The sequence below is a fragment of the Carassius auratus genome, unplaced genomic scaffold (genome assembly GCF_003368295.1).
Source record: "Carassius auratus strain Wakin unplaced genomic scaffold, ASM336829v1 scaf_tig00214233, whole genome shotgun sequence".
In the NCBI taxonomy this organism is placed as follows: Eukaryota; Metazoa; Chordata; class Actinopteri; order Cypriniformes; family Cyprinidae; genus Carassius; species Carassius auratus.
In genome coordinates this window covers 9,720-33,909 of record NW_020527570.1, presented here as the reverse complement: position 1 = coordinate 33,909, position 24,190 = coordinate 9,720, and the positions used below count along the sequence as shown (strand labels likewise).

At 35.5% G+C, this 24,190-nt stretch overlaps 1 protein-coding gene across 1 annotated transcript in view; it reads right to left on the bottom strand.

The window, feature by feature from the left end:
* LOC113091575 (adhesion G protein-coupled receptor L3-like) overlaps positions 1–22,929 on the bottom strand; it is a gene marked incomplete at its 5' end in the record, with an annotated part of 77,145 nt that extends 54,216 nt beyond the window's left edge. Inside the window, 4 exons of the mRNA XM_026257138.1 lie at positions 1,966–2,088; positions 8,695–8,878; positions 17,744–17,782; positions 22,744–22,929. Coding sequence (XP_026112923.1) covers positions 1,966–2,088; positions 8,695–8,878; positions 17,744–17,782; positions 22,744–22,929 — 532 coding nt within the window. The remainder of the gene's footprint in view (positions 1–1,965; positions 2,089–8,694; positions 8,879–17,743; positions 17,783–22,743) is intronic.
* Between the last annotated feature and the right edge of the window lie 1,261 nt (positions 22,930–24,190).

Below are 24,190 nucleotides of genomic sequence, written 5' to 3'. Positions count from 1 at the left end.
CATTCTATTTCACAAGCAGAAATAGCTCCAAACAAAGCCACAACAGAACCGTTGCAAACTGTGTTTTGTTACTGAATGAATGTTTCAAATGAATCAGGTGTGTCAATGATTCAATGACTCGCTTATTATAACAGTCACTTGTTTTATATTTAAAAATAAATGTCATATTTAGAATGATATTTTAAAGCATGCCTCTTATAGCATTATTTGTGTAATTGTAGTGTAAATGCATTCATGGCATGTCTGACCTGCATCAAACAGTTTGGAGTGTATAGATTTTTTTTATTTTTTAATTATTTATTGATTTATTTTTTTGAAAGAAGTCTCTTCTGCTCTCCAAGGTTGCATTTATTTGATCAAAAGATGTATCAAAAAATGTATGCCCTTATAAAAAACCTCCTGGAAACGACTTTATGTGGGCAAATATTGGCTCTAAATGTAAAAGTTAATTTCGAGAAATCGTTTGTTAGATCAGCCACCTGCCTAAACCTTTACAAGCTACAGTGACAGTATAACAAAGGAAAACTGGTTAAATGTGCCGTTGAACATGGCCTGATGGGGCATACCGGGGTTCAGTCGCACGTTCACTAAAAACTCTTCATTAGCACATCACAGAGAGCGAGCAGACTCCATCTCCAGCTGATCGAAGCACTGTTTCAGCCGTTATATTAGAGGAAAAGAGCAATGAAGTGAAATAATTTAAGCTTTGATTAGATGGGATTCGGTAGATCACGTAATGAATACATAACACCCATAATGCTTTGTTCCTCTCGGCAGCATTTACTGAGAGCCACAAAGGTTCAGAGCGAGCAAGAAAAAGGGAGGGAAAAAAACCCTAACCGCAGAGTCGATTTGATTCAGCTTTATTGAAATGTCATTAGTGCTTTACTGCTTTCTTTGACAGAGCTACAGTTCTGCTCGTTATTTTCACATCTCACTTGTTTTTTTCGTGAAAAGAACTGAAAAATCCCCCCACTGCCTACTCCCTGTCACGTCTGGATCACTGACTCACAAGAAAACAAAACATTTTTTTTTTTTTCGTGATTATTGGTGCTGGCCTGTTTGTAACAAGTGTTTGTTCGCAGGAAGAAAAACAGGAAACCAGTTCACAAAATGGGAATAAGTTTAGAGGATCTCTACTTACGTTTATGCATTTAGCAAACGCTTTTATTCAAAGCAACTTACATTGGATTCAAGCTAATTATATTTTTCACCAGTGTGTATGTTCACTGGGAATTGAACCCACAACCTTTTGTGCTGCTAACACAATGCTCTACCACTGAGCCACAGGAACAAGTATAGATTTTATTAAGAGTTTGAATTTGAACAAATAGATGAAATAAAATAAGGTCAAGGTTTTTTTTCAGTTTAGTTTATGTATATTTTACGGTTTTAATTTTTAGTTTTACTTTATTTATGCTGATTTTTACTACTTAAACTTAAAAATAAGAAATGTTGCCTTGACAAGTATTTAAAATGAAATACTAAAGTACTTCAAATGAAATAATAAAATACTACTACGATAATTATTATTATATTTATTAGTATTATTATTAGTACTATTATTACGTATTATTAATTTATTTATTTATTCATTCATTTTTATTTCATTTTACTTTATGTAAAATATTTAGTTAAATTTTAATGATTTGTCATAGATTTTAGTTTTAGTTTATTTTAGCTTTTTAAATCAAACTAAATGAAAAGACGAATGTCTTGAAATTTTTTTAATGTTTATTTTGATTCTAGTTATCACTATGAAAATGATAAATATTGCATTGGCAACTAGTTATATATTATTTCATTTACTAATAAATTATTATTAGTAGTAGTAGTAAGTAAAAGAAAATGACACTAAAAGGAAACTGTGTGCTGGCAAATGGTTTTATTTGATTTGATCTTAGTTGATTTCAGTTCCAGCTAGTGTCAGGTACAGTCTGACCATCTTATGACCCATTTCTGTACCGTTTCTGCCGTGTTGTTTGAGCGTGTTGGCTGACAGGTGGATGGCGTTTCCCTGGCCTCCCGTCTGTGGAAACTTCAGATCGGGAAGATTTCCGTCTGTGCTCATCCTCGCCACCTCCAGCTCTAAACAAAGACACAAACACACATGCACACAGTTAAACCATAAAAATAATCCACACAATGCTTGACAAGTGAGGATTCTGGCAATAACACACTCCACAGAACTTCTTCCTCTTCACAGAGGTCTTCTGAGTTTAGAAGTATAATGTAAAAGGACTGTTTTACACGTGTGCTCCATCCCACAATCTTCTGATTGCATACAAACATTGTGTGTGAGGAATTTAAAATGTAATTCACAGAAAAGCTTGATCTCTATTTGGTGTTCAATAAAACTGTAGCAATGTCCAATTCATAAACAAATCATTCTTTTGAACAGATGTTTTTTATTCAATGAATCATGGAATCTGACTGATTGAATCACTAGCTAGACTAATACAGTTCTCAAGGTCTCAAGTTCTGTTTGTGCATCTGTGGATTACAGAGCTAGATTCATCTGATGATTGACTCGATCTGGATCATTTAGTTCTTCCAAACACATCTCAGTTGTTCTCTTAGCAACAGGTCCGTAAGACCAAACTTACATGGAAACAGGTTTATGTGACATAAATAGGATTGAACTGCGGTGATACAGTGGTACTTGAAGTCTGTCTCAGCTGCTGCCTCTGTCTTACAAGAGCACCCTGCTGCTTTCCATTCACAGCCAGAACTTTTATAATTTTTCTCTTTCAGCCAATGCTCCTTCATGACAGTACTTGAACAAAGAAGAGAAACTTTGACAATGCATATTTTAAAACGCAACGATGCACGACATTGAAGCGTTTGCGTCACATACTTACGTAGAGTCTGCAGTTTGAATGGAGAATGAAACTCCTGCTGTGCTGTTTGCACAAATCAGAGCATCTCGCGCTGTCTGAGATTTCAACAGTGATTCAGCGCAGCTCTCTAATCAAAGTGTGAATGCACTGACTCACTGCATCAGCGCCAGGCCTGCAGCCTGATTTTGGGGCGTTCATAAACATGCTTTCAGAGAAGCTGAAAAGAAGTCAGCCACAAAATCCCCCAGCATTTACACAAACACTTATCAATCGAAAAATTAGCATAAAAAATCCCAAGAGAGACTCTAATTCGGTGACGTGGCGGTGCGGGCCTGCTTTCCACCGCTGCAGGTATTCGCCGCTGACAGGACAAAGGAGAACAATAAAGAGTGGTGGGCAGAACCAGACGACTATAGCTTGCAGGAAATACTTTTTTCATTCTTCCCGCGTCGCTGTGAAAAGCTTAAGACTGGAAACAGCAGGCCGAGACGCTGTTGTGCCTCGAGAGAAATCAAAAGCCGGTTAAAATAACACGTTAATCGCCCCAAATCTGCTCGGCAGATTAGGAGCGTGAGGACAAACACGCTTTTCGAAATCTAAATACAATGGCAAGAATTTTTTTTTAAGCACATTATATTGAACTGAAGGAGGAGGATAACACCCACTTCAGGGTAAGTTGGCAAAAGATGAGCATCCATTCTCACACACAAACAGGCTTTTATTTCCCCAAACGACTGTGTCATCAACACTATCATCAGATGGCAACGCCGCTAATCTTCTCTCCATTCTCCACATGGCGTGATGTTGGCACTCTGCATCATCTTAAAGGGATAGTTCGCACAAAAAACATAATGGAAACCCGTATGACTGACAATCTTCTGTGAAACACAACAGGAGATCATCTGAGGAACATTCAGAGAGGTGTTGAGCTTCAAAATGAACAAAAAACTGAATAAAACAAGCCTATGTGATGGTTCAAGTTTTCTGGAGCCGTATTAATGCTTTGCGTAAGCACAAGACCAACATTTAAGTCATTAATTAAGTCAAAATTCTATTGATTTATGTTTTTGTGCAGTCAAACGTACAATCCAGGACCACAGGAACAATTTGCATGTGGTGATATTTCTGAAAAATGATTTTATGTTGCATCTTGCAGTTTCATATAGTTGAAATGTCCAGTAAGTGGTGCTAAAAGTGTGTTCAGTTTCATCCAAAACTGACGAAGGTTAATCTGGCAATGTTTTACGCTGGTTGTTGTATGTATCTCAACTGTTTGGAAATGAAATGCCTGATTGAGTGTTTTAAGGTCAATACTTTATCAGGTATTAAAGGGGTCATATGATGCGATTTCAAATTGTCCTTGCTCTTTGGAGGGTTACAAGCTCTTGGTGCATAAAGAAGAATTGTAAAGTTGCAAAGACTAAAGTCTCAAATTCAAAGAGATATTCTTAATAAAAGTTGAGAGTTGTCCACGCCCCCTAAAACGGCTCGTTCTAACATGTGTCTACGTCACTGTGTGGGAAGATTTACATAACACTGCCCAGATGTCCACGCAAAGAAAGAACGTGTAACTTTGATTCTCGCTGTTGCCACTGCCATGTTTTGAAGACACTGTGTTTTGTTGTGAAAGCGAAAATACTTAGTCTGGTCTTTCAAAAGAGGACACAACTAGAAATCAGTGTCTGTTTCTATAAAGTGGGGCAGTTCCAACTTTGCAAGGAAAGTCTGGTGCTTCTGACTCACGGCCTGTAAGTACGTTTACATAATTAAAGGATTTGCCACTGATGATTCAAATGCAAGTTTTAAGCAGTGTAGATTAGCACTTGTTTTTGTCAGTTCTCTGATCACTGACAAAAAGAAAGTCTAAGTCATTATAATCAGTAATTATGTCCACACTGGAAGCAACAAATGCCTCGTTTGTAATGGGTTTTATTGGTTTTGTCTCATCGTGCCGCAGTATGGTGAGGGGCGTAACATTTCCGTCACGTGCTTGAGGCATTCAGCCAATCAGGACGCACTGGATAACTGGCCAATCAGAGCACACCTCTCTTTTCAGAATGATGAGCTTTGTAAAAATCAGCACGTTTCAGAACTGCAGGCCATAGAGGAGAAACAGTAATGTACAGTATGGAAAATAATGTGACCTTTAAGCACATTAACACATTACATTACACCAAATACACAAAATAATGTTATTTTTAGCAACATCATAGTGTATGAACCATTTAAATAGCATACTTTCTACCCTAAACCTAACCAAGAAGAGTTAACAAAATAATTGTGTTAAAAATGAATTTGTTGAAGCAACTGTGTAATTTTATAATAACATAATATTGTACAAGGAACTGCTTGAGAATATGTCTTTATTAAGCTTTATTAAGAATAAAATTGTTGTTTTACAGCCACTAGTGTTCACTTGAGCTATAAGCTGCAGTGAATTGTATGTGCACATTTTATTATTTTAGCAAAAATATATGTAGAGGTGGTAACAGCGCTTTAGATGCATTGTGATAAGTTTAACATCAAACATCACTGGTTTTTGCATGTGTTGGGTGAATAATGCTTTTTGAAGTTTGACTATATACACTGTAAAAAAACAAAAAAAAAAAAAAAAAAAAAACAATTCTAACGTAAACAAATAGACTATTGGAGTGCTTTACAAAAAAATGTGTTACCCGTCTTTTCTATGAAATCAATTGTGAATTTCTGAGTAAAAACTGTTTGGACCCTGTATTTATGGAAACAGCATCTCCTTGTGTGTTCCACAGAAGAAAGAGTATGATACTGGTCTGAAATGACACGAGAGCATGTAAACTTTTCCATTTCGGCTGATCTATTCCTTTAACTGAAGGCTGCTTTTAGTCTCGCTGGTGTCGGTGACGGATTCAACAGCCCCACGGGGCAAACAAACCGTACAACGCTGCAAACTAACCCCATCAAACAGAGCCTGAAGGTCTGCTAAAGGTGTCACAGCCCGCAGATTAATCATCGCGCAGCAAGGAAGATATAAAATAACCCTCATAAAAAGTTTGTCGGGAGGGACTCCCTCCCCCTGCATAGCCAAGCTCAGAATCCCTTAATATCAGGATAAATCGCATGCCAGACACGATAAATTCAGTTTTATTAATTCCCAAAATGCGACCATCTCCGCAGAGAGATGGCAGACCTACATTCTGGAGTTTCCATGGCAGCCAGACCACATTAAATCCCCGTCTTTAGGAAGAGGAGATGCATCCGCTTTCATCCCAGAGGTACACACACACACACACACACACAGCCTGATCTCAGGAATGCTGGCATTCACACGGTGATATTCACAAACAGATGCGGGCGGGACAGAATAACGTGGGCGTCCTCAAAATGTCTCGTCTGATTCCTCTGCGGGCTGAGAAACACATCGTAAACGACACTAAATTATCGCTCAGAGCATATGCTCACTCAGCCTTTCGTTTAACAACGCTTAATTACGCCTTCCAGTGAATGAAATAAAACGATTTGCACACATAAAGGAGTCAAATGTGGCCCTGATTTGAGGTTCTCTGTGATGAAAGCAGGTTTATCGATTTGTATCAGAGCTGCTCGGGTTCATGGATGCTGCTGATAACTGGATCTTCTGATTTAAATTTATTAAATTAAAATTACATGTATGCATTTAGCCACTTACAGTGCATTCAGGCTATCAATTTTTACCTAAACAATCAGAATCAAAAACTAATGCTTTCCATGGATAAGGCACATATTGGTGTCACCGAAATATAATAAACAAAAAAAACCTCCATAAAAGTCCAACTTTATTTATTTTTATTTTTTTTCATTTTTTTAAAAAAGGACATATAATTAATATATATATATATATATATATATATATATATATATATATATATATATATATATATATATATATATATATATATATATTAATTATATGTATAAATTAATTAAAAAGCATTAAGAAAAATTATATATATATATATATATATATATATATATATATATATATATATATATATATATATATATATATATATATATATATAATTTTTCTTAATGCTTTTTAATTCATGTGAAATGTAAATCACAAAATAATAAAGTTAATTATTTCTATAATTTATGGAAAACACAAATCACAAAATTATCAAGATATTTACTTATTTGTTATTTATTTTATTTTATTGTATTTTTTTTGAAGATTAATATTTTGTACGGCTATTTTTGAAAAATAATTACACAATGAAATGATCCAGCAAATATATTTTCTTTCATTTATGGGAAATATAGATGTCAAAATGTTTTTTTTTTTTTTTTTTTTTTTTTTTTTTTTACTGTGATTTATGACATATCTATAATATAGTATCAATTATGCAAAAATATTAAACGCAAATATATATATATATATATATATATATATATATATATATATATATATATATATATATATATATATATATAAATATATATATATATATTTGTTGTAATCCATAAGAAAAATGAAGGACAAAATGTCAATCATTTGTATTTATGAGAAGAATATAAAATAGTGACAAAATATTGTTTTCTATAATTAATCTATAATTAATCAAAAATATAAATTATCAAAAACATAAATGATCAAGCATTTTTTTCTGTAATTTATGGGAAAAATAAATCACAAAATGATAAAGCAAATTTTTTACTCTGTAGTTTATGAGAATATAATGTCAAAATAATCTTGCAAATACTTTTTTTTCTGTAATTTGTGAGAAATATTAATTATATGTTTATATAATTGCATACTGTATATGGATATATAAATATTTTTCTTTTATTTAAGACCAGTGTTTGGAATAACGGCGTTTAAAAGAACGGCGTTAGGTAACGGAGTTATTTTTTTCAGTAACGCGGTAATCTAACTAATTGCTTTCCCTGTCGTTATAACGCTGTTAACATTACTGGACGTTAAAAGTGGTGCGTTACTATGCATTGATTTAATGAACAATGCAATCCAAATGGACCCCTGGCTCACACAGCGAGTGAGCAGGTGGGTTAATAACGGGTGGTGATTGGCTAAGGCAGAGTCATTTGTTTCATGGTAGCCGATCAGAGTCAGTGTTTTTACGGCAGGCGGCGTCAAACAACCACAGACACACATGCACGCGAGATTCGCAGCAGCAGCAGAGATGGCGAGTCAGGAGCAATCCGATGAAAAGTTGGCATTTTCAAGGTGAAGATATAAGCACTACTTAAAATACATTGTGGTCAAAGGCAAGAACGTGCATGTAATGTGTACATGTAATGTGTGACACACGCATCTACAAAGCTAGTGGACAAAAACACTTTTCTTACAAAGATAATACTTGAAGTGCAGGATAAAATTCTTGCTGTCTGTTGACGTGCAATAAATATTGAAAGTTATGTATGAACACCTGTCTGTTCTACTCATTTTAACTGACTTGTGGAAACTGTTCCAAAAAAAAATAATAATAATAATAATATTATTATTTGACATAGGTTATAGCAACTTTTTACAGTAACGCAAATAGTTACTTTTCCTAGTAACGAGTTACTTTTATTATAGAGCAATTCAGTTACTTACTCAGTTACTTTTTGAAACAAGTAGTGAGTAACTATAACTAATTACTTTTTTAAAGTAACGTTCCCAACACTGTTTAAAACGCATACAAGTGCTAAGCACCTTTTTCCTGACCACTGTTTGGAGGAAGAGAAGTCTACGAAGCATCCAAGAGAAAAAGAGCTAATGAAGTCTTTCATGTATGATTGTGTATATTTGTCTGTACAGTGACTTTCATTAGCAGGGAAGGTTTCCACAAGCAAGGTCAAGGGCACGTGTTGGATTGATGAAGAATGCATGACTCACGGATGTTTTCGGTGTTTTCCTGCACCACGTCGGTCTTCAGCAGGTTGTCTGCGAGAACGAAGGCGCCCTGCTCGACAGTGTCCAGCAGCATGGTGGCGGCTCGCAACTGATCTCCGCTCGACAGCTCCATCCATGCCTCCCTCGCTTGTGGCTGCAGCAGGTTATTCACCGTCTCCACCATCGCCTGCGCCCAAGACAGAGACACCAGAACTCTTAACATCCTCAAGAAACACTACTGACACAGAAAGCCCTTCAGAGGGACGTCTGTCAGTGCAGTGCTACAAACTCAAAGGCATTTCTGATAGATGCATCATGATGAACAAATCTGTGTATGCATGCTTAGTGAATGAGAACCAATGAGAGGAAAAGATGTGAACCTTGATTTCCAGGAAACCACGTTCAGAACATAACATGACAAATGGTACCACACACAAACACACACACTCTCTCTCTCACACACACACACACACACACTCAAACAGAGTCAGTTAACACGTGGCTCTGGTTTCTGCTATGCTGGATATCAAGTTGTTGAGATCAGTGAGCAGCGTAAGAAGCGTATGCTCAGAAACACAGATCTACAGCTGTGGCCGATCGTTCAGCCTTTTAATAATGTTTAACCCCCATCATCAAAACTTCATCACTCCACTCAACAGCAGCACTGCCAATTAAACATTTAAAAGCTACGGGCCAAAAGCGCCGCGGGAATGCTAATCAGCCCAAGCCTAAACAAGTGCAGCCAACGATCTCCAACCTCACGTTAGACACATTAGACCGCCGATCAGCGCTGACCTCATGGATCCTGATCAATAGAGTATGAAAGAGAAAAGAAGAGAGAAGAGAAACTTACAGGCGCAGGACTGATTGTGCATTTGTGTGTTTATGTCAAACAGCGCTGCTGCTGAAAGAACAGATCAACTAGACACAAAACCTGCCATTAAGTCATCCTTTTTTCCACTGTACATCTCTTTTTTCACACAAACGATGCTTTGTGAAACTTCATGCTCAATGTTAAATGTACATCTGCACCTCATAAATCTCAGTCATGCCAAGTTGGCCAAATATATATATATATATATATATATATATATATATATATATTTCAGTTTTAGTTCATTTGTTGGTATTTTTTTAGAAAAATAAAAATGTAGGTTTTATTTTATTTTTCATTTGTATGTATTCAGCTAGTAGTTTTAGTGCTTTAACTTAACCAATGAAGATTTGAAATGCTGCTGTCTGTCACACTTACAGACCCTTTTGTTATATTTTCTTCCCTCATGTGCTCCCTGAACCTAGTTTCTGTTCCCCTTGATCGTGTCTTTTGATTCACCTGTGTAAAATTAATTATATTTATTTGCCTAGGTATTGAAGTTCCTGTCTATTCAGTCTGTCAGTTATTGCTGAATGTTTCCCTGTGTATTAGACCTTCTTCATCTTGTGGATTAGCACTAAAAGGATCTGTTTATATATTCTTCATTGTGCCTGCGTCCACCCAACAGCAGGAGTGGCCCATTAACTGATTATTTATAATAATTTGTATTGATCGTTTGTATTGATATTTCAGATTTATTTTAATGAAAAGTGCTATATTATACTATATTATATATAGTTTCTTTTTTCCTTTCATTGATAAAACAGTCGAACGAGCTGTGTTCAACCAAGTCTCTGCATTTCTCACACAGAACAACCTCCTTGACAACAACCAATCAGGCTTCAGAAGTGGACATTCAACTGAGACTCTGTTGCTCTCAGTTGTTGAAGCTCTGAGACTGGCAAAAGCAGAATCCAAATCGTCAATACTTATCCTGCTTGATCTGTCCGTTGCTTTTGAAACGGTTAACCACCAGATGCTCCTATCAACCCTACTGGCAAAGGGCATCTCAGGAACCACACTTCATTGGTCTTACCTATCAGATAGGTCCTTCAAAGTATCTTGGAGAGGTGAGGTGTCCAAGTCACAACATCTAACTACTGGAGTGCCTCAGGGCTCGGTTCTTGGACCACTTCTCTTCTCTGTCTACATGGCATCATTAGGTTCTGTCATTCAGAAACATGGCTTTTCATACCACTGCTATGCTGATCACACTCAACTCTCATTCCATCCTGATGATCCGACAGGGGCTATTCGCATCTCAGCTTGTCTAACAGACATTTCTTCCTGGATGATAGACCATCACCTTCAACTCAACCTTGCCAAGACAGAACTGTTTGTGATTCCAGCAAACTCATCGTTCCATCACAATTTCACTATCAAGTTAGGCACATCAACCATAACTCCTTCAAAAACAGCTAGAAGCCTTGGAGTAATGATTGATGATCAGCTGACTTTATCAGACCACATTGCTAAAACTGTCCGATCCTGCAGATGTGCTTTATTCAACATTAAGAAGATCAAGCCCTTTCTTTCAGAACATGCAGCACAACTCCTTGTTCAAGCGCTTGTTCTGTCCAGGCTGGACTATTGCAATTCCCTCTTGGCAGGTCACTTTGTATAAAAGTGTCTGCTAAATGAATAAATGTAAATGAAAATGTAATGTAATTTATATAGTTTTCTTATTATATTATATAGTTTTCTTATTAAATTATAATGTGAATAAAATTGTTAATATTTGAAGTTATAGTTACATTGTGCTTGTTTGACATTCTATAATTCTATATTTTAGTTTTGAAGATTTTATATATATAAAAAAAAAAAAAAAAAATTAAATAAAAAACAGGCCTTCGGTTAATATGCCAGTATTGTATGCATCCTAAATGCATTTAATTAATATTTTCACACTTTTAGTGATAATGTTACAACATTATTGAATCACTGATGACTTTCTTGAAATAATTCCGAAAACTGAAGTGTGTCTTGATGCTTTGGATGAGTTTGAGTCACACACACACACACACACACACACACTTGTCATTAGCGCACTAATCTACTCTTGCTCTGTGTGTGAGCGCTGAAATGTTTCTGTAATCCGCGGCAGCTCTGAACCGTCTCAGGCCGAACTGAACCGGTCTGTCTCGCGGCTTACACAGGTTCGATCCTCCCGTGAGCAGCTTTAGCAGCACCTGACCTCAGATCTTCACAAAGCCCGGCGGGAACGCCAACAGATTAAACACTGATCCCAGGTCAGGCTGCCTGAGCTCAGAGCTCAGAGTCAGTTCTCTCCAATTCATTCATACAATGCATATTCATACAGAAAACATTTGGTGCTGATCGCAGGTTCACAGTCAATTTAAACGAGTGCTCTATGAGTCAATGCAGATGAGATGAATGCATGTGGATTGTGAGGAGATTTGTGATGCAGATGAGCCGATAAGAGCTTGCTCCGACACGATGCAAGTGAGGTGATTTAAATGTCTGCTTTATGAGCCATCATACAAAATAAAATAAAAAAATGAATAACTAAAGCAGAAAAAAACCCTAGAGAAAACAGAGATACAATTTCCCTAATGTAGATCAACAAGAGCTAATTCCCAACTATTAATAAAAATAAAAATTACATATTTAGCAGCATTTAATCTGTACAGAAATATATCTTCTATGACTGGCATAACCAAAAATTAATAACTAAAACAGAGCTACAGAGTAAATCTCTGACCAAGAAATGTCTCAATTCACTCCAAAACACAAACTAAATAAATATATAGATTTTTTTAATGATATTATTTACTAATACTATTAATACCAATAATCATAATGTATAAATTATTAACTATTATTAGCAGTAGTACAAGTAATAATAACAATAACAAAAATGTTTTATTATTATTAACTAATTATTGCTAATTATTAGATTTTCTTTCCATTATATTTAATATTATATAGCATGTGTTTTCACATACTGTAGCAGCGGAAAAGTGCGCAAGTGTCACGAAAATAATATGACAACACAAGACATCTTAACAGCCCTAAGAATAGGCCGTGTATACTGTACGCTCTTATTGTGTTCCTCCGGTCATTCTCAGACAGTTCTCCTGACAGCTTCAGCCTCACATTTTCAGCAGCACAGGTGTTCAGTGTATGTCGGACACAGAGGACTGAATCATCATCATCATCATCATCATCATCATCACGTCACACAGCAGCAGAGAGGAGGAAGAAACCAGAAAGTCCAACAACTCCTGAAATATATCTGTTTCACATTCTGCTCTCGCTCATCTAGATGGTCCTTCCCATACATACGAATGACTTCCAGACTGCATTACAACTCGTGTGTGTGTGTGTGTGTGTGTCGCTGATCAATCTGATAGTTATGAAAGGCAGAAAACTCATATTGTGTTTTTAATACAAGTTCTAATTTTAAAACACGCATTGCATGCGCTCTCATGCTGTGCATAGAGACACCGGCTCGACTCATATTGCACTTTTCCAAAGACGTACAGAGGAAAAGTAAGAAGTAAACGCATGTGTGTGTCCAATCAGATTTACTGCAGTAGGAAATTCATATTGTGCTCTCTGTTTCATCCAGCTTTAATGTTGAGCATTTAGATCCCAGACCGACCTGTAATGCCCTTTTTTACAGAGTTAGGAAATAAACTCTTTTTTTGACTGTGTGTGTGTGTGTGTGTGTGTGTGTGTGTGTGTGTGTGTGTGTGTGATCCTGGCTTACAGACAGCACTGATAAAGCAGCAGATGATCTGTTCGTCCGTCTCTCGTTCAGAATCATCACACTGGCTCAAGGAAGGTCACGTTCATCTTTAAACATCACATCCTGTTAAACACTGATTCTCCATTAAAGTCCCGTCAGACACACACCAGCCGGCGCGTGCCAAACCACAGCAGTCCATCTCTGACAACACTGTCGATCGAGCTGTGTGTCGAGGAAAAATGAGCTGCTACATTTCAAACCCATCAGACTGACTAGTCTAAACTTAACATCCTAGCAACTGCATAGCAACAGCCTGCATTTAAAAAATAAATAAAACAAGAGAGTATGGCTGGCTTCATCCAAAAACAGAAACATAAGCAAAATATTTAAAATCTACTCAGCTAGTTAAAAAAAAAAAACTGATTTGACCGTTTAAAGTCAGAGAAGAAAAGAAAAAATGGGGAATTTGTACATATTTCTATTTGCTTGTTTGTATGGTTGATGAATTGTAAACCATTTACACCAGTGCATACATTTGCTTAGTATTACTGCTTGAACATGCTCTTACTCTCACAGGATGTGTTTAGGCAAATACAAACACATAAAGCAGCTCTCAGCATCGTTAAACCATTTGTTTATCAGTTAATAATTTATAATACTGAACAGCAGCAGCATATAAAACACGTCACACAAGTGCTGCTGAGGTTTTAAACACATCTGTGAATGTCAGACTGTAAACTCAACTCATTTGCATTTGTATGGTCACTTATGTATCTATTAATGCAGCCGTGTATGAAGGATCAGAAAAACATATTCTGTGAATTCATCTTGAATCTCATCAGCCTCTTCACAATACGGCCTTGGTTTTAAATTGTGATTGATGAAGATATTTATATTTAATAAATAGCAGTCAATCAAGCATTAGTATCAGAATAAGTATAACTAAAACAATGTTGCAGCAGTGTATACTGGGTTTGCTGAGACATTATTGATCACTGAGAGTTTGTCTGAACAAAAGACTATATATATAAATATATATAAAAGACTATATATATATATATATATATATATATATATATATATATATATATATATATATATATATATATATATATATATATATATATATATATATAAAATACTATATATATAAAGTCTCTCTTTTTTCTCAATTCTGACTATTTTTCCACAGAATTGCAATTATGAGTTATTTTAATAGCTTTTATGCTTCTTTTAAGGTGCCTCCTTTTGAAGCTTTGTTCTCAATGTAATTGCTCGGGGAAAGAGCAGCAAGACATTCTTCACAATTTCTCCTTTAGCAATCCTAGTATCAAATACTGTCCCACAGGTCTAGACTAACATCATTTGATCCTGATTGCAGTTTCCGTTTGAGCAGCTTTTCAAGCACAACAGAAAACAGATGCATATAGAAGTGTATAAACACATTAATATCTCTGCATTCAGCAGATGCTTTTATAGACGTATCAACGACGTCTGGCAGCATACAATATCACATTTAACAGTGATGAAGGAATGAATCAATCTGTTCTCGTCATTGCTTTATTTAATTATATTCCCCATATTCTCAATAATAACCTTGTGTGTAAACTGTAAAAGAAGGTATACAGGCTGAGAAATACACAGAGTATTTCTGTGGAGAACGCTGTAACGCTCTCCAGACTCATCCACATCTCTTTCTTCAGAACAACAGCGGCTCAGTTTGTTGCAGGTCGTTTATTGATTGTGAAGGGCATCGATAGTTTAAACATCAAACCCATTTCCCCTCAGTAAAGCACACTCTGTACCTGTAATGTACACTGAGCTTTGGTTTCTAACACAGCGCTAGGAATCTATTCTGAACGCCGGATCGGGTCGAGGATCGATCCATCACCGTTATTAATAAGTCAAACTCTGCTCTGGAAGCACACAACTATAATAATCTTCCTGAACGACTGTTTTTCTGTGCACAACGTCTACTGAGACGCAAAAGCAGATCTATTGATTCTTAATATCTGGAATAACTTTTCTGATTGTTATGTACAGTATGTTTTCTGACAAATATAACATACAGAGTTTTAAGAAAGAGTTAGCACTTGTGTGATGTTGTCATGCTCACTTGAACTAAACTTGAGTTCAGTTCACTGACAATTAACAAATTGTCAAGAATTGTTAAAAAATTAATGGATTTTATGATACATATACACTGCTGTTTGGAATTGCTAATGTTTGTAAGAGAAGTCTCTTCTGCTCACCGAGGCTGCATCTATTTGATTAAAAACAGTTAAAACTATGAAATATTATTATGATTTAAAATATCGTTTTTTTTTATGTGAATCTATGTTAAAATGTAATTTATTTCTGTGATCAAAGCTGTATTTTCAGCATTATTACTCCAGTCTTCAGTGTCACATGATCATCAGAAATCAGTATAATATTGATTTACTGTTCAAAAAACATTTCTGATTATTATCAACATTTTAATTGTCAGAATTATTTGATGTTTCAATTTAAAATTATAATATTATAAATGTATTTACTGTCTTTTTTTATCAATTTAATGTGTCCTTGTTAATTTATTAATGTATTCCTTATATCATTTAGTATACAGGCTTTATATGTATCATTTCAATTGTTTATGTTGACTATTACCTCATGAACTGAATTCAGTGTTATTATTGCAAGCTTAAACTAATTAAAGATTTTACATTCTAAATAAATATTTGAAATAAATATTCATTTTAAATAAATGAACTAAAATGTCTAATTACTAATATTATTAGTAAAAAAAAAAAAAAAAAAAAATAAAAATAAAATAAATAACAAACAAAAAAACCTAAATCATAATATTAAAAAATCTGAAAAACTAAAAGAAATGGCACAAAAAAAAAAAAAAAAAAAAAAAAAAATATATATATATATATATATATATATATATATATATATATATATATATTAACCTAAAATTAAAGTGAAACCTGAAAATATACAAATAATAATAATAATAAAAAAAAAAAAAACTATAAAAATAATATTAAATAACACTAGTTCAAACTAAATCACAAACACAGAGTAGGTCTTAAAATTTAGTAATGCTGGAAAATAATAACTACATTTTTCCAGTTCTATGTGAATTATATCTGGCACCCATATGCTTTGCACCATCATGTACACAAGTTACGTTCTGTATTGAGTCAATATCAGCGGTTCAGTTCAAGTGAATGTAAGCCAACCAGACAGATTCGGATTCACACTAGAAACACATTACAGATGAAGCGTCTTCAGCAGCAGTCATGAAGATCTCTAACACACGTCACATCCAACACACACTTCATCAAGTCTACTTGACCTCTGACGGGTCAAAACAGCTGTTGCTCAACAATCATCAAGTGCATGCTGGGAAGGCTGAGGGTCACATGACCTGACAGGGTCAGCAGCAGAGCAGATCTGAGAGCAGCTGTGCTTCTCAATCCTGGACACCTACAGCTTACAAACGTGACCTAAAACTAGTTTATTCAAAAGATAAGAAGCACAGCTGCTCTCACAGATGCAAAAACACAGAGTCATGGGTAATAATGAGGCCGAGAACAAAACTAGATCCTTCCCTAATAATACAATTAGGAGCTGACCGATAATGGCATTTGCTTTTGAAAATGCTGCGCTTGTGAAATCTTAAAAAAGTGTATTTTTGATAAACTGTACTCGCTGAAAGTGTAATATTAATGAAAGGCCACTTAAGTGACTTAAAGAGAGACACTTTTATACCTGAACACACTTTTGTATACACTTAAAAAGTGCATTTTTGTAATTGTGTCAAATTCTTTTAAAACTTTAAAATACATTTGAAATCATTGTGTTTTAAAAGGAATGTGTTAATGTGTTGGCTCACATACTAAAGCACATGTTTTACCAATGTTACATTTAAAGTCAATATATGTTAAATCAACTAAACTGCACCTTTCAACTGAAATTATATCAAAGTATAGTTTACCTTAAATGCTTGTCAGTACATTCAGCAGTACTTTAATATATTTTCAAAAGACATAATTATGAAATTACATGTAAATCTAGTCAAATCCTACCTCAGTGGGTCAAAAACTCTTTAAGGTTGAACTAATTGCATTTAATGTAAACCCAAACTACTGTATAATACATTTTCATTTAATTGCAATTAAAAGTTCAGACTTAAGTATATAATTTCTGCACTAAAAGCATGCTAAAGTGCACTGCTTTTGACGAGCGTGTTCATGCGATCGTAGGCTGTGTTCGCTCATGCAAGCGTTTAAGAGCGAGTGGATTATTATTAAGGGTCATTTGCAAAGGTGAAGGTTCAATTTGGTCAAGGCCTCAAATGACAACAACATGACCTCACAAAAAAGAAAAGGAAAGAAAAGAAACAGGAGGAACATGAGGCGGGTGCGAATGAGAAGAAAAGCATGATAGCGGTGCAAATATAAAGAGGAAAATACCTGGACGAAATATCGACACGAGCGCTCCCTTTTCTGCAGCTGAAACCCAAAGAGAAGCGCTTTAGTATCAAGCAGAAAATACAAAGTCTGAAGGTCTTTCACACCGAACACAATGAAGCAGAGATGCTAACACTGTATCTCTATTATTTCATCTTTTATTTCATTATAGCTCCAGAGGAATCCATTGATAACTGCATTGGTGTTCAGTGTGAAAGAGCCTTTGGAAGAGCAGGAATCACATCCCACTGAACCCAGAGGAAACGAATCAGACTGAACAGAAACTTCAGGATGTCAGAAGAGAGACGGCCGCTGAAAGAGAAACTCAGCAGAAAGGAACTGGAAAGACATTATATGATAAATTCAACAACATAATAACATTCAAGAGTCAAAATACAGGTAAAATCAATAATTTCTTCATTGTGGGATCAGATGTTGGTTATAGTTGACACCAAATTCCTTCCAGACACTCTCAGGAGTCAATCTTAGTGCCTCCAGTGTAAATATTTGTCCTTTAATGGTACATATTTGGACATTTTGTAAAAGCGGCGTCCCAGTGACATCTTTTGTACCTTATATTTTTCTGAGAGTGGCATTTGAGAGTCGTTCAGTGTTGATAGTTATAATGGTTTCTACTTCTGTAACTTCACAGCTGACAGATCAGGTGCTGATTGAGTTTCAATAACATCAGAGAAGGGTTCATTTGAGTTCTGCGTGGCTTTAATGGTCATAATGAAAGATATGATGGATCATTTAACTCAGAGCTTGAAAATAAATGGAAAGGAAACAGGAACGTTCAAACTGAGTTCAAGAGTTTTCCCGGACAAACACCTCATGAGTTCTGAATGAGGGGAAAACTATTGTTTTATAAATATGATTACATACAGACTGTGACTTATGATTGGTTTTATCATGTTTCATAACTGCATAATGTGATGCGGACAGAATCTGGTTGTATCACGTCTGGTTATGACAGACTAATAATGAAACTAAAATTACAATCAAAACTGAAAGTATAAAAGCACACATTATATTAGTAAAACATCACTGCTTCAACATTGAAAAGGTATTGTAATTAGCATGTTTTGAATATTTGCATGCAAATAAAACTTGTGACGAAAATGGGAAATGCTTCAACAGCAACTAAGTAAAAAATTCCTACTTTGATAATATATTAATAATAATAAGACGGATAAATAAGAATAGTAGCATCGCAGTCAAAATCAAAACTTCAACAACCAAATTAAATAAGTTATAGTTAAAGTATTAAAATGACTTAAACTGAAATAAAAAAGAAATGAACGCTAAACAGGAAATTAAAAAAGGCAAAATCATACAAAGAAATTGCAAAAATTTTAACTTCATAATATCAATAAACACTATGCTACTAGTTTTTAAATAAGACTAATTGAAATGCTGAAAAGGATAAATAAGAACAGTTGCATGTAATTAAAACTGCACAATTTTACCCAATATTTGTGTGTGCAATGACCATTATTTATTGAATATTTCTCTGAAGATCCCTGATGAAGCACATCACTCGTGAGGATGAGCTGAAGACGCCTCACACAGAGCAGTCGAAGCTCAGAGCAACCTGAGTTTAAAATTACCGCTTCGATTAATTATGATGAAGAGTGTGACGGCCTCGTCAGAAAGTGTGAGCGCTGATCAACGTGAAGTCTGCAGAACTGTGGGTGGAAACCAAGTGTGAATAACTCAGGAGACGCGTGGAAACAGGTGTTTGTGCTCCACACTCCTCACAGACAAGTTAATTAATCTTGAGCGGTTCAGTGTCACCAGAAGAACCAAGATGATGGCTTTGATTCAACTGATACACGTCTACTTTGAATGCAGTGTAAGCCTCGGATAAAAGTGACATGTAGATTTTAATTAGGAACATATTACTCCACAGGAACCAGAAGCAGTGCTCTGAATGTGTGTGTGTGTGTGTGTGTGTGTGTGTGTGAGTGTGTGCGTGTGTGTGCGTGTTTGTGAGTGTGTGTATTTGTACGCGTGTATGTGTCTCTGTGTGTATGTGTGTGTGTGTGTGTGTGTGTGTGTGCACGCACGTGTGTGTGTGTGTCTGTGTGTGTGTTGTCAGGATCTAGCATTTACTTGCTAATGGATGGAGGAATTCAGGAGATTTTTGACCAAAAAATAAATAAAATAAAATAAAATAAAATCTTTAATTTATGCACTTTGATAACACAAGAAAAGGTCATTCATTAAAGGGTGTTTAAAATTTTACTTAAAATATATTATATTTAGATTATCTGAAGAAGTAAATGAATAACTTCTATCATCTACCATCTTGCAACAACATAAAAAACTACATTAACAAAAAGAAACAATCTATTTATTTATTTATTTATTTTTTGTAAATGAATGAATCGTGAATGAAGAACTATAAAGCTAAGAAATTAAGTATTTCGTTTAAATGAAATATTTTAAGCAAATGACAAAATACTAAGATTTTTACTAAGAGATTTTCTATAAATACTGAAAAGATGAACATAAACGCTCATTCAAATGTTAATAAATACTATTACAGTTTATAAATAATACCTCATTAAATTAATCAACAGCCTAAATGTTATTGGCCAACTATTTTATTTACTCTCCAAAGCCACGTTTTCCTGGCACTCAGTTTCTTGTATTGTTCATTTTGGATCCTGTGTGTAATATTAATACACACACAATGTCTGAATGAACGGTCTTTGTTCTGTGAGTGTCTGAAGACAAACTACACACACGTCTGGAGAAAACAGCGTCAAAGCGAAGCTCTTTAACTCCGTGGAAACTTTAATAACGCTGATGATTATTCACGCCGCATAAAGTCCTCGGAGCGATAGGAGCCTCAGGACGGCGAGAGCTTCTCTTCACCAAACTTAAACCTATTTTTAAACAGAAGTCTGACTGCGGGGAGAAACACAGGGGATCATTCATCCTGACAAACACGGACATCATTAAAAAAACACCCACTGCTCTCCTCCTCCTGCGGCTCTCCACACCGACTGCGTCAAAGAGGACGCTTTATCTCTCCGCTTCTCTTCTGGTCAAGTCAAACAGTAATAATAATAATAATATTAACAAGTAGGGCTGTCGATTTAATGAAATAATGTTGTGTGATTAATCACGCTAAAACCCATCCCACCCAGATCTGATCATGGTCTTACACTGATGCACTTACTGATGATCATGATGCAGGACGACTGACTCTGTGATGACAATGTAGTTATATGATCTGAAATTCAAGATATGAGGGCAGAAAACGCCCTGTATGAGGTTTTGTCTTATTTATATCATATGACATAGTTTAGCAATATTACTTGAGTGTGAGTGCTGTTTTTCCGAATAATTGCAAATGTGATATTGATTTGATAATTAAATGAACAAGAAGTTAATATTGTGTTTCATTTTAGACACAGTATTGTGTAATTCCACCAAACAAAGCTGTGCTATCTCCTCCTAAAACCGTATCTTCTTTGATATTATCTCCAATACTGTTATTGTCTCTGTTATTATCTCCTATATTAGTATAATCTCTGTTATCATCTTCAATATGGTTATCTTCTCTGTTATTGTCTCCAATATGGTTATTGTACAGTCATTTTAGTCATTTGTGAATAGGGATCATTTTGACTTTATTGACGTCTAAATACGAAACTTTTCAAAAATGCAAAGAAAAAAAAAAAAAAAACTTTTCAGGTTTGAGAACATTGTTGTCATTGTTAAAGTTCCCCTAGTCACTGCACTCTTGTGGAAAAGAAGTATACTTTAGCATACTTATCATAAAAAAATACACTTTAAGTGTGAACGTATAAATTAAAATGCGGTATGAATTTTTTCAATAACATATACTGTCGTCAAAAGTACTGCTGAATGTACTAACAAGTATTTATGATAAATTAAATATGTAATTTACTAAAACATTACACAATACATACTGTAGATATTCACATACTGTATTATTATTGCTGTACTATTAAGCACACTTTTTTTTCACAAGGGTGGATTTGCCCAAGTTTGTCAGGTTGGAGGCATCACATCTTTGAAAGACACTTAGCTTCGTTTGTTTTTGTGAAACTGAAGAACCTCAAGTTGTTTCTTGTGCTTATTCAATAAGAAAAAGAAAAGTCCAGTGTGCCTGTGATTATCAGTGTAACGCATTGAACAATCAGACGCTCATTATCACACGATACACAGATTGATCAGATTGGTTCTGCTCTCTTTCTTCTCACATCACTGAATCATTTCAGCTCAGATCGATATGTCATGTCCCTTTATTTATTTAACTGGTAAGCTGCAGGGTAATGAGCTTTGCGCCAGGTCCCAATCACCCAGTCAGGGTTTATTTTGTGAAAATAACCGGCTGACTGTACATCCATTACGGATGAGATAATCAGTCCGGGATGTTCTGACCTCACAGTCCAAACACATTTGACACTCATTTCTGTGCAAGCATTGGCAGAAGCTGAGCAACCATTATATTGAAAGGTGGTGTGATCGAGTATGACTGATTTCAGATTGCACAATGTTATCCCTCAGCTCTACACAACTGTAAAGACCTTGTCTCAGACGGCCACCGGGACAATATCACAGCAACCCCCTGAGTCCTCTGCACAATCTGACTTTGCTGCAGTCTAGAATTGAATTGATGAGCCTTGTTTCTCCTAAGATTTTACTCCATTCTGTCACCCATTAGGTTTTGGCTCCTTAACTGAAAATTAAGTGTTTACTATTGTCCTTTAGCATTATTGAGACACTATTTTCCTATTTAATGCTAATATTAAAGTTGCTTTGACACAATCTGTATTGTTAAAAGCACTAAATAAATAAAGGTGACTTTGACTTGACTTAAATGACTTATGAAGATATTAAGATATCATAAAAACCAACATCACGATCTTCTGTAAAGCTGCTCTGAAACAGTGTTTATAGTGCTCTACTAAAACATTTGACTTGAGATACTGTGTATTAGTGTTGTATATTAGACGCAGTACCTTGTTGAGGCTCCGGGCGGCGCTGTCCTTTCCTCCGGGGGTGAGATTCCTGAGCTGGACGTCCAGCAGGTCGATCAGGTGACCCATGGCCCGGACCGTGTAGGTGATGTCACCCGCATGGATGTGACCCTTGGTCTGTTCGGAAAGCTCACGGGAGATTATGGCCGCAGGTTCACCCGCTCGGATCTACAACACACACACCGGCATAAGGGAATGTGTTTAACATTGAAAAAAATACACACACCACCTTTATCTAAACACTCAATAAATATGAAGTCTTTTTTTATGTTGTTCATTTACGTGAATGCTCTGAATGAAGTGATTGAGTGAAGCTGATTTTCTGCAGGTGTGTGTTTGTGTGTGGATGACGGTCAGCAGAACTGAAGGTGTTGGGATAGGTGTTAATGTTCCTGCAGCGCGTGATGATAAACAACACCAAGGTCATCACGGAGTTGAGTCCCAGTCAATGCAAGGATGACAATATGAATGCTAACTATTTATCAGGTATATATATATATATATATATATATATATATATATATATATATATATAGATCAGATCCTCCTCCTGTGTTTGTGTTTGTCTGCTAGAAGCGGCTGAAGATGTGAGAAGTGAACGACTCTTGACTTGACTCAGACAGTGAAGCTCTGTTCTTTCAATCCGTGGTGAAAACATGAGCGCAGACGACAGCCACGCTCACTCGTGTTGAGTTTAATCACAACACTCCTCCAGCTAAAGGAAGAGATGTGTTTATTTGCTAATGAGACGCAACTAAAGATGTTGTCTTCTGGGCTGCCTGCTGGGTCCACATACACACACACACACACACACACACACATACACACACACACACACACACACACACACATTTCACATTTGAAAAACTGTAGGACTGATTAGAACTACTCATTCAGCCCAGTGTAATTTTAGTATTATATTATATTATATTATATTATATTATATTATATTATATTATATTATATTATATTATATTATTAGTAATTTTATGTGGCATTTTTTTTTACCTTTTAAATTTTATTTCAGCTTTAATTCATGTACTTAAAACACATTTCATAGTTTTATATTTAATTTGCTCAGCACATGCTCAGTGAAAAGAAAAACATGTTACAAATTTACACAAAAGTAAGCACATTCCCAGACAGCAAGCAGTTTCGGCCCAGGTCTGGCCCACATCTGGCCCACATGGATTTCATGCGGGCCAGATGTGGGCCGGATCTGGGCCAACACTATGTTGCTGTCTGGGTTGCACTTTTAGAGGACCTTTGAATAAAAGCATTGTGTAATTTATTTTACGATTATGTCCGCAACTTGTTAGTTATAATTTTTTAGCTGATGTCTCAAATTATTTTCCATTTACAAACTTCTTCAACATTTGTGTAACAGATATGCAGGTCAGCGATTCATGGGTTAAATTCTGTTTTATAA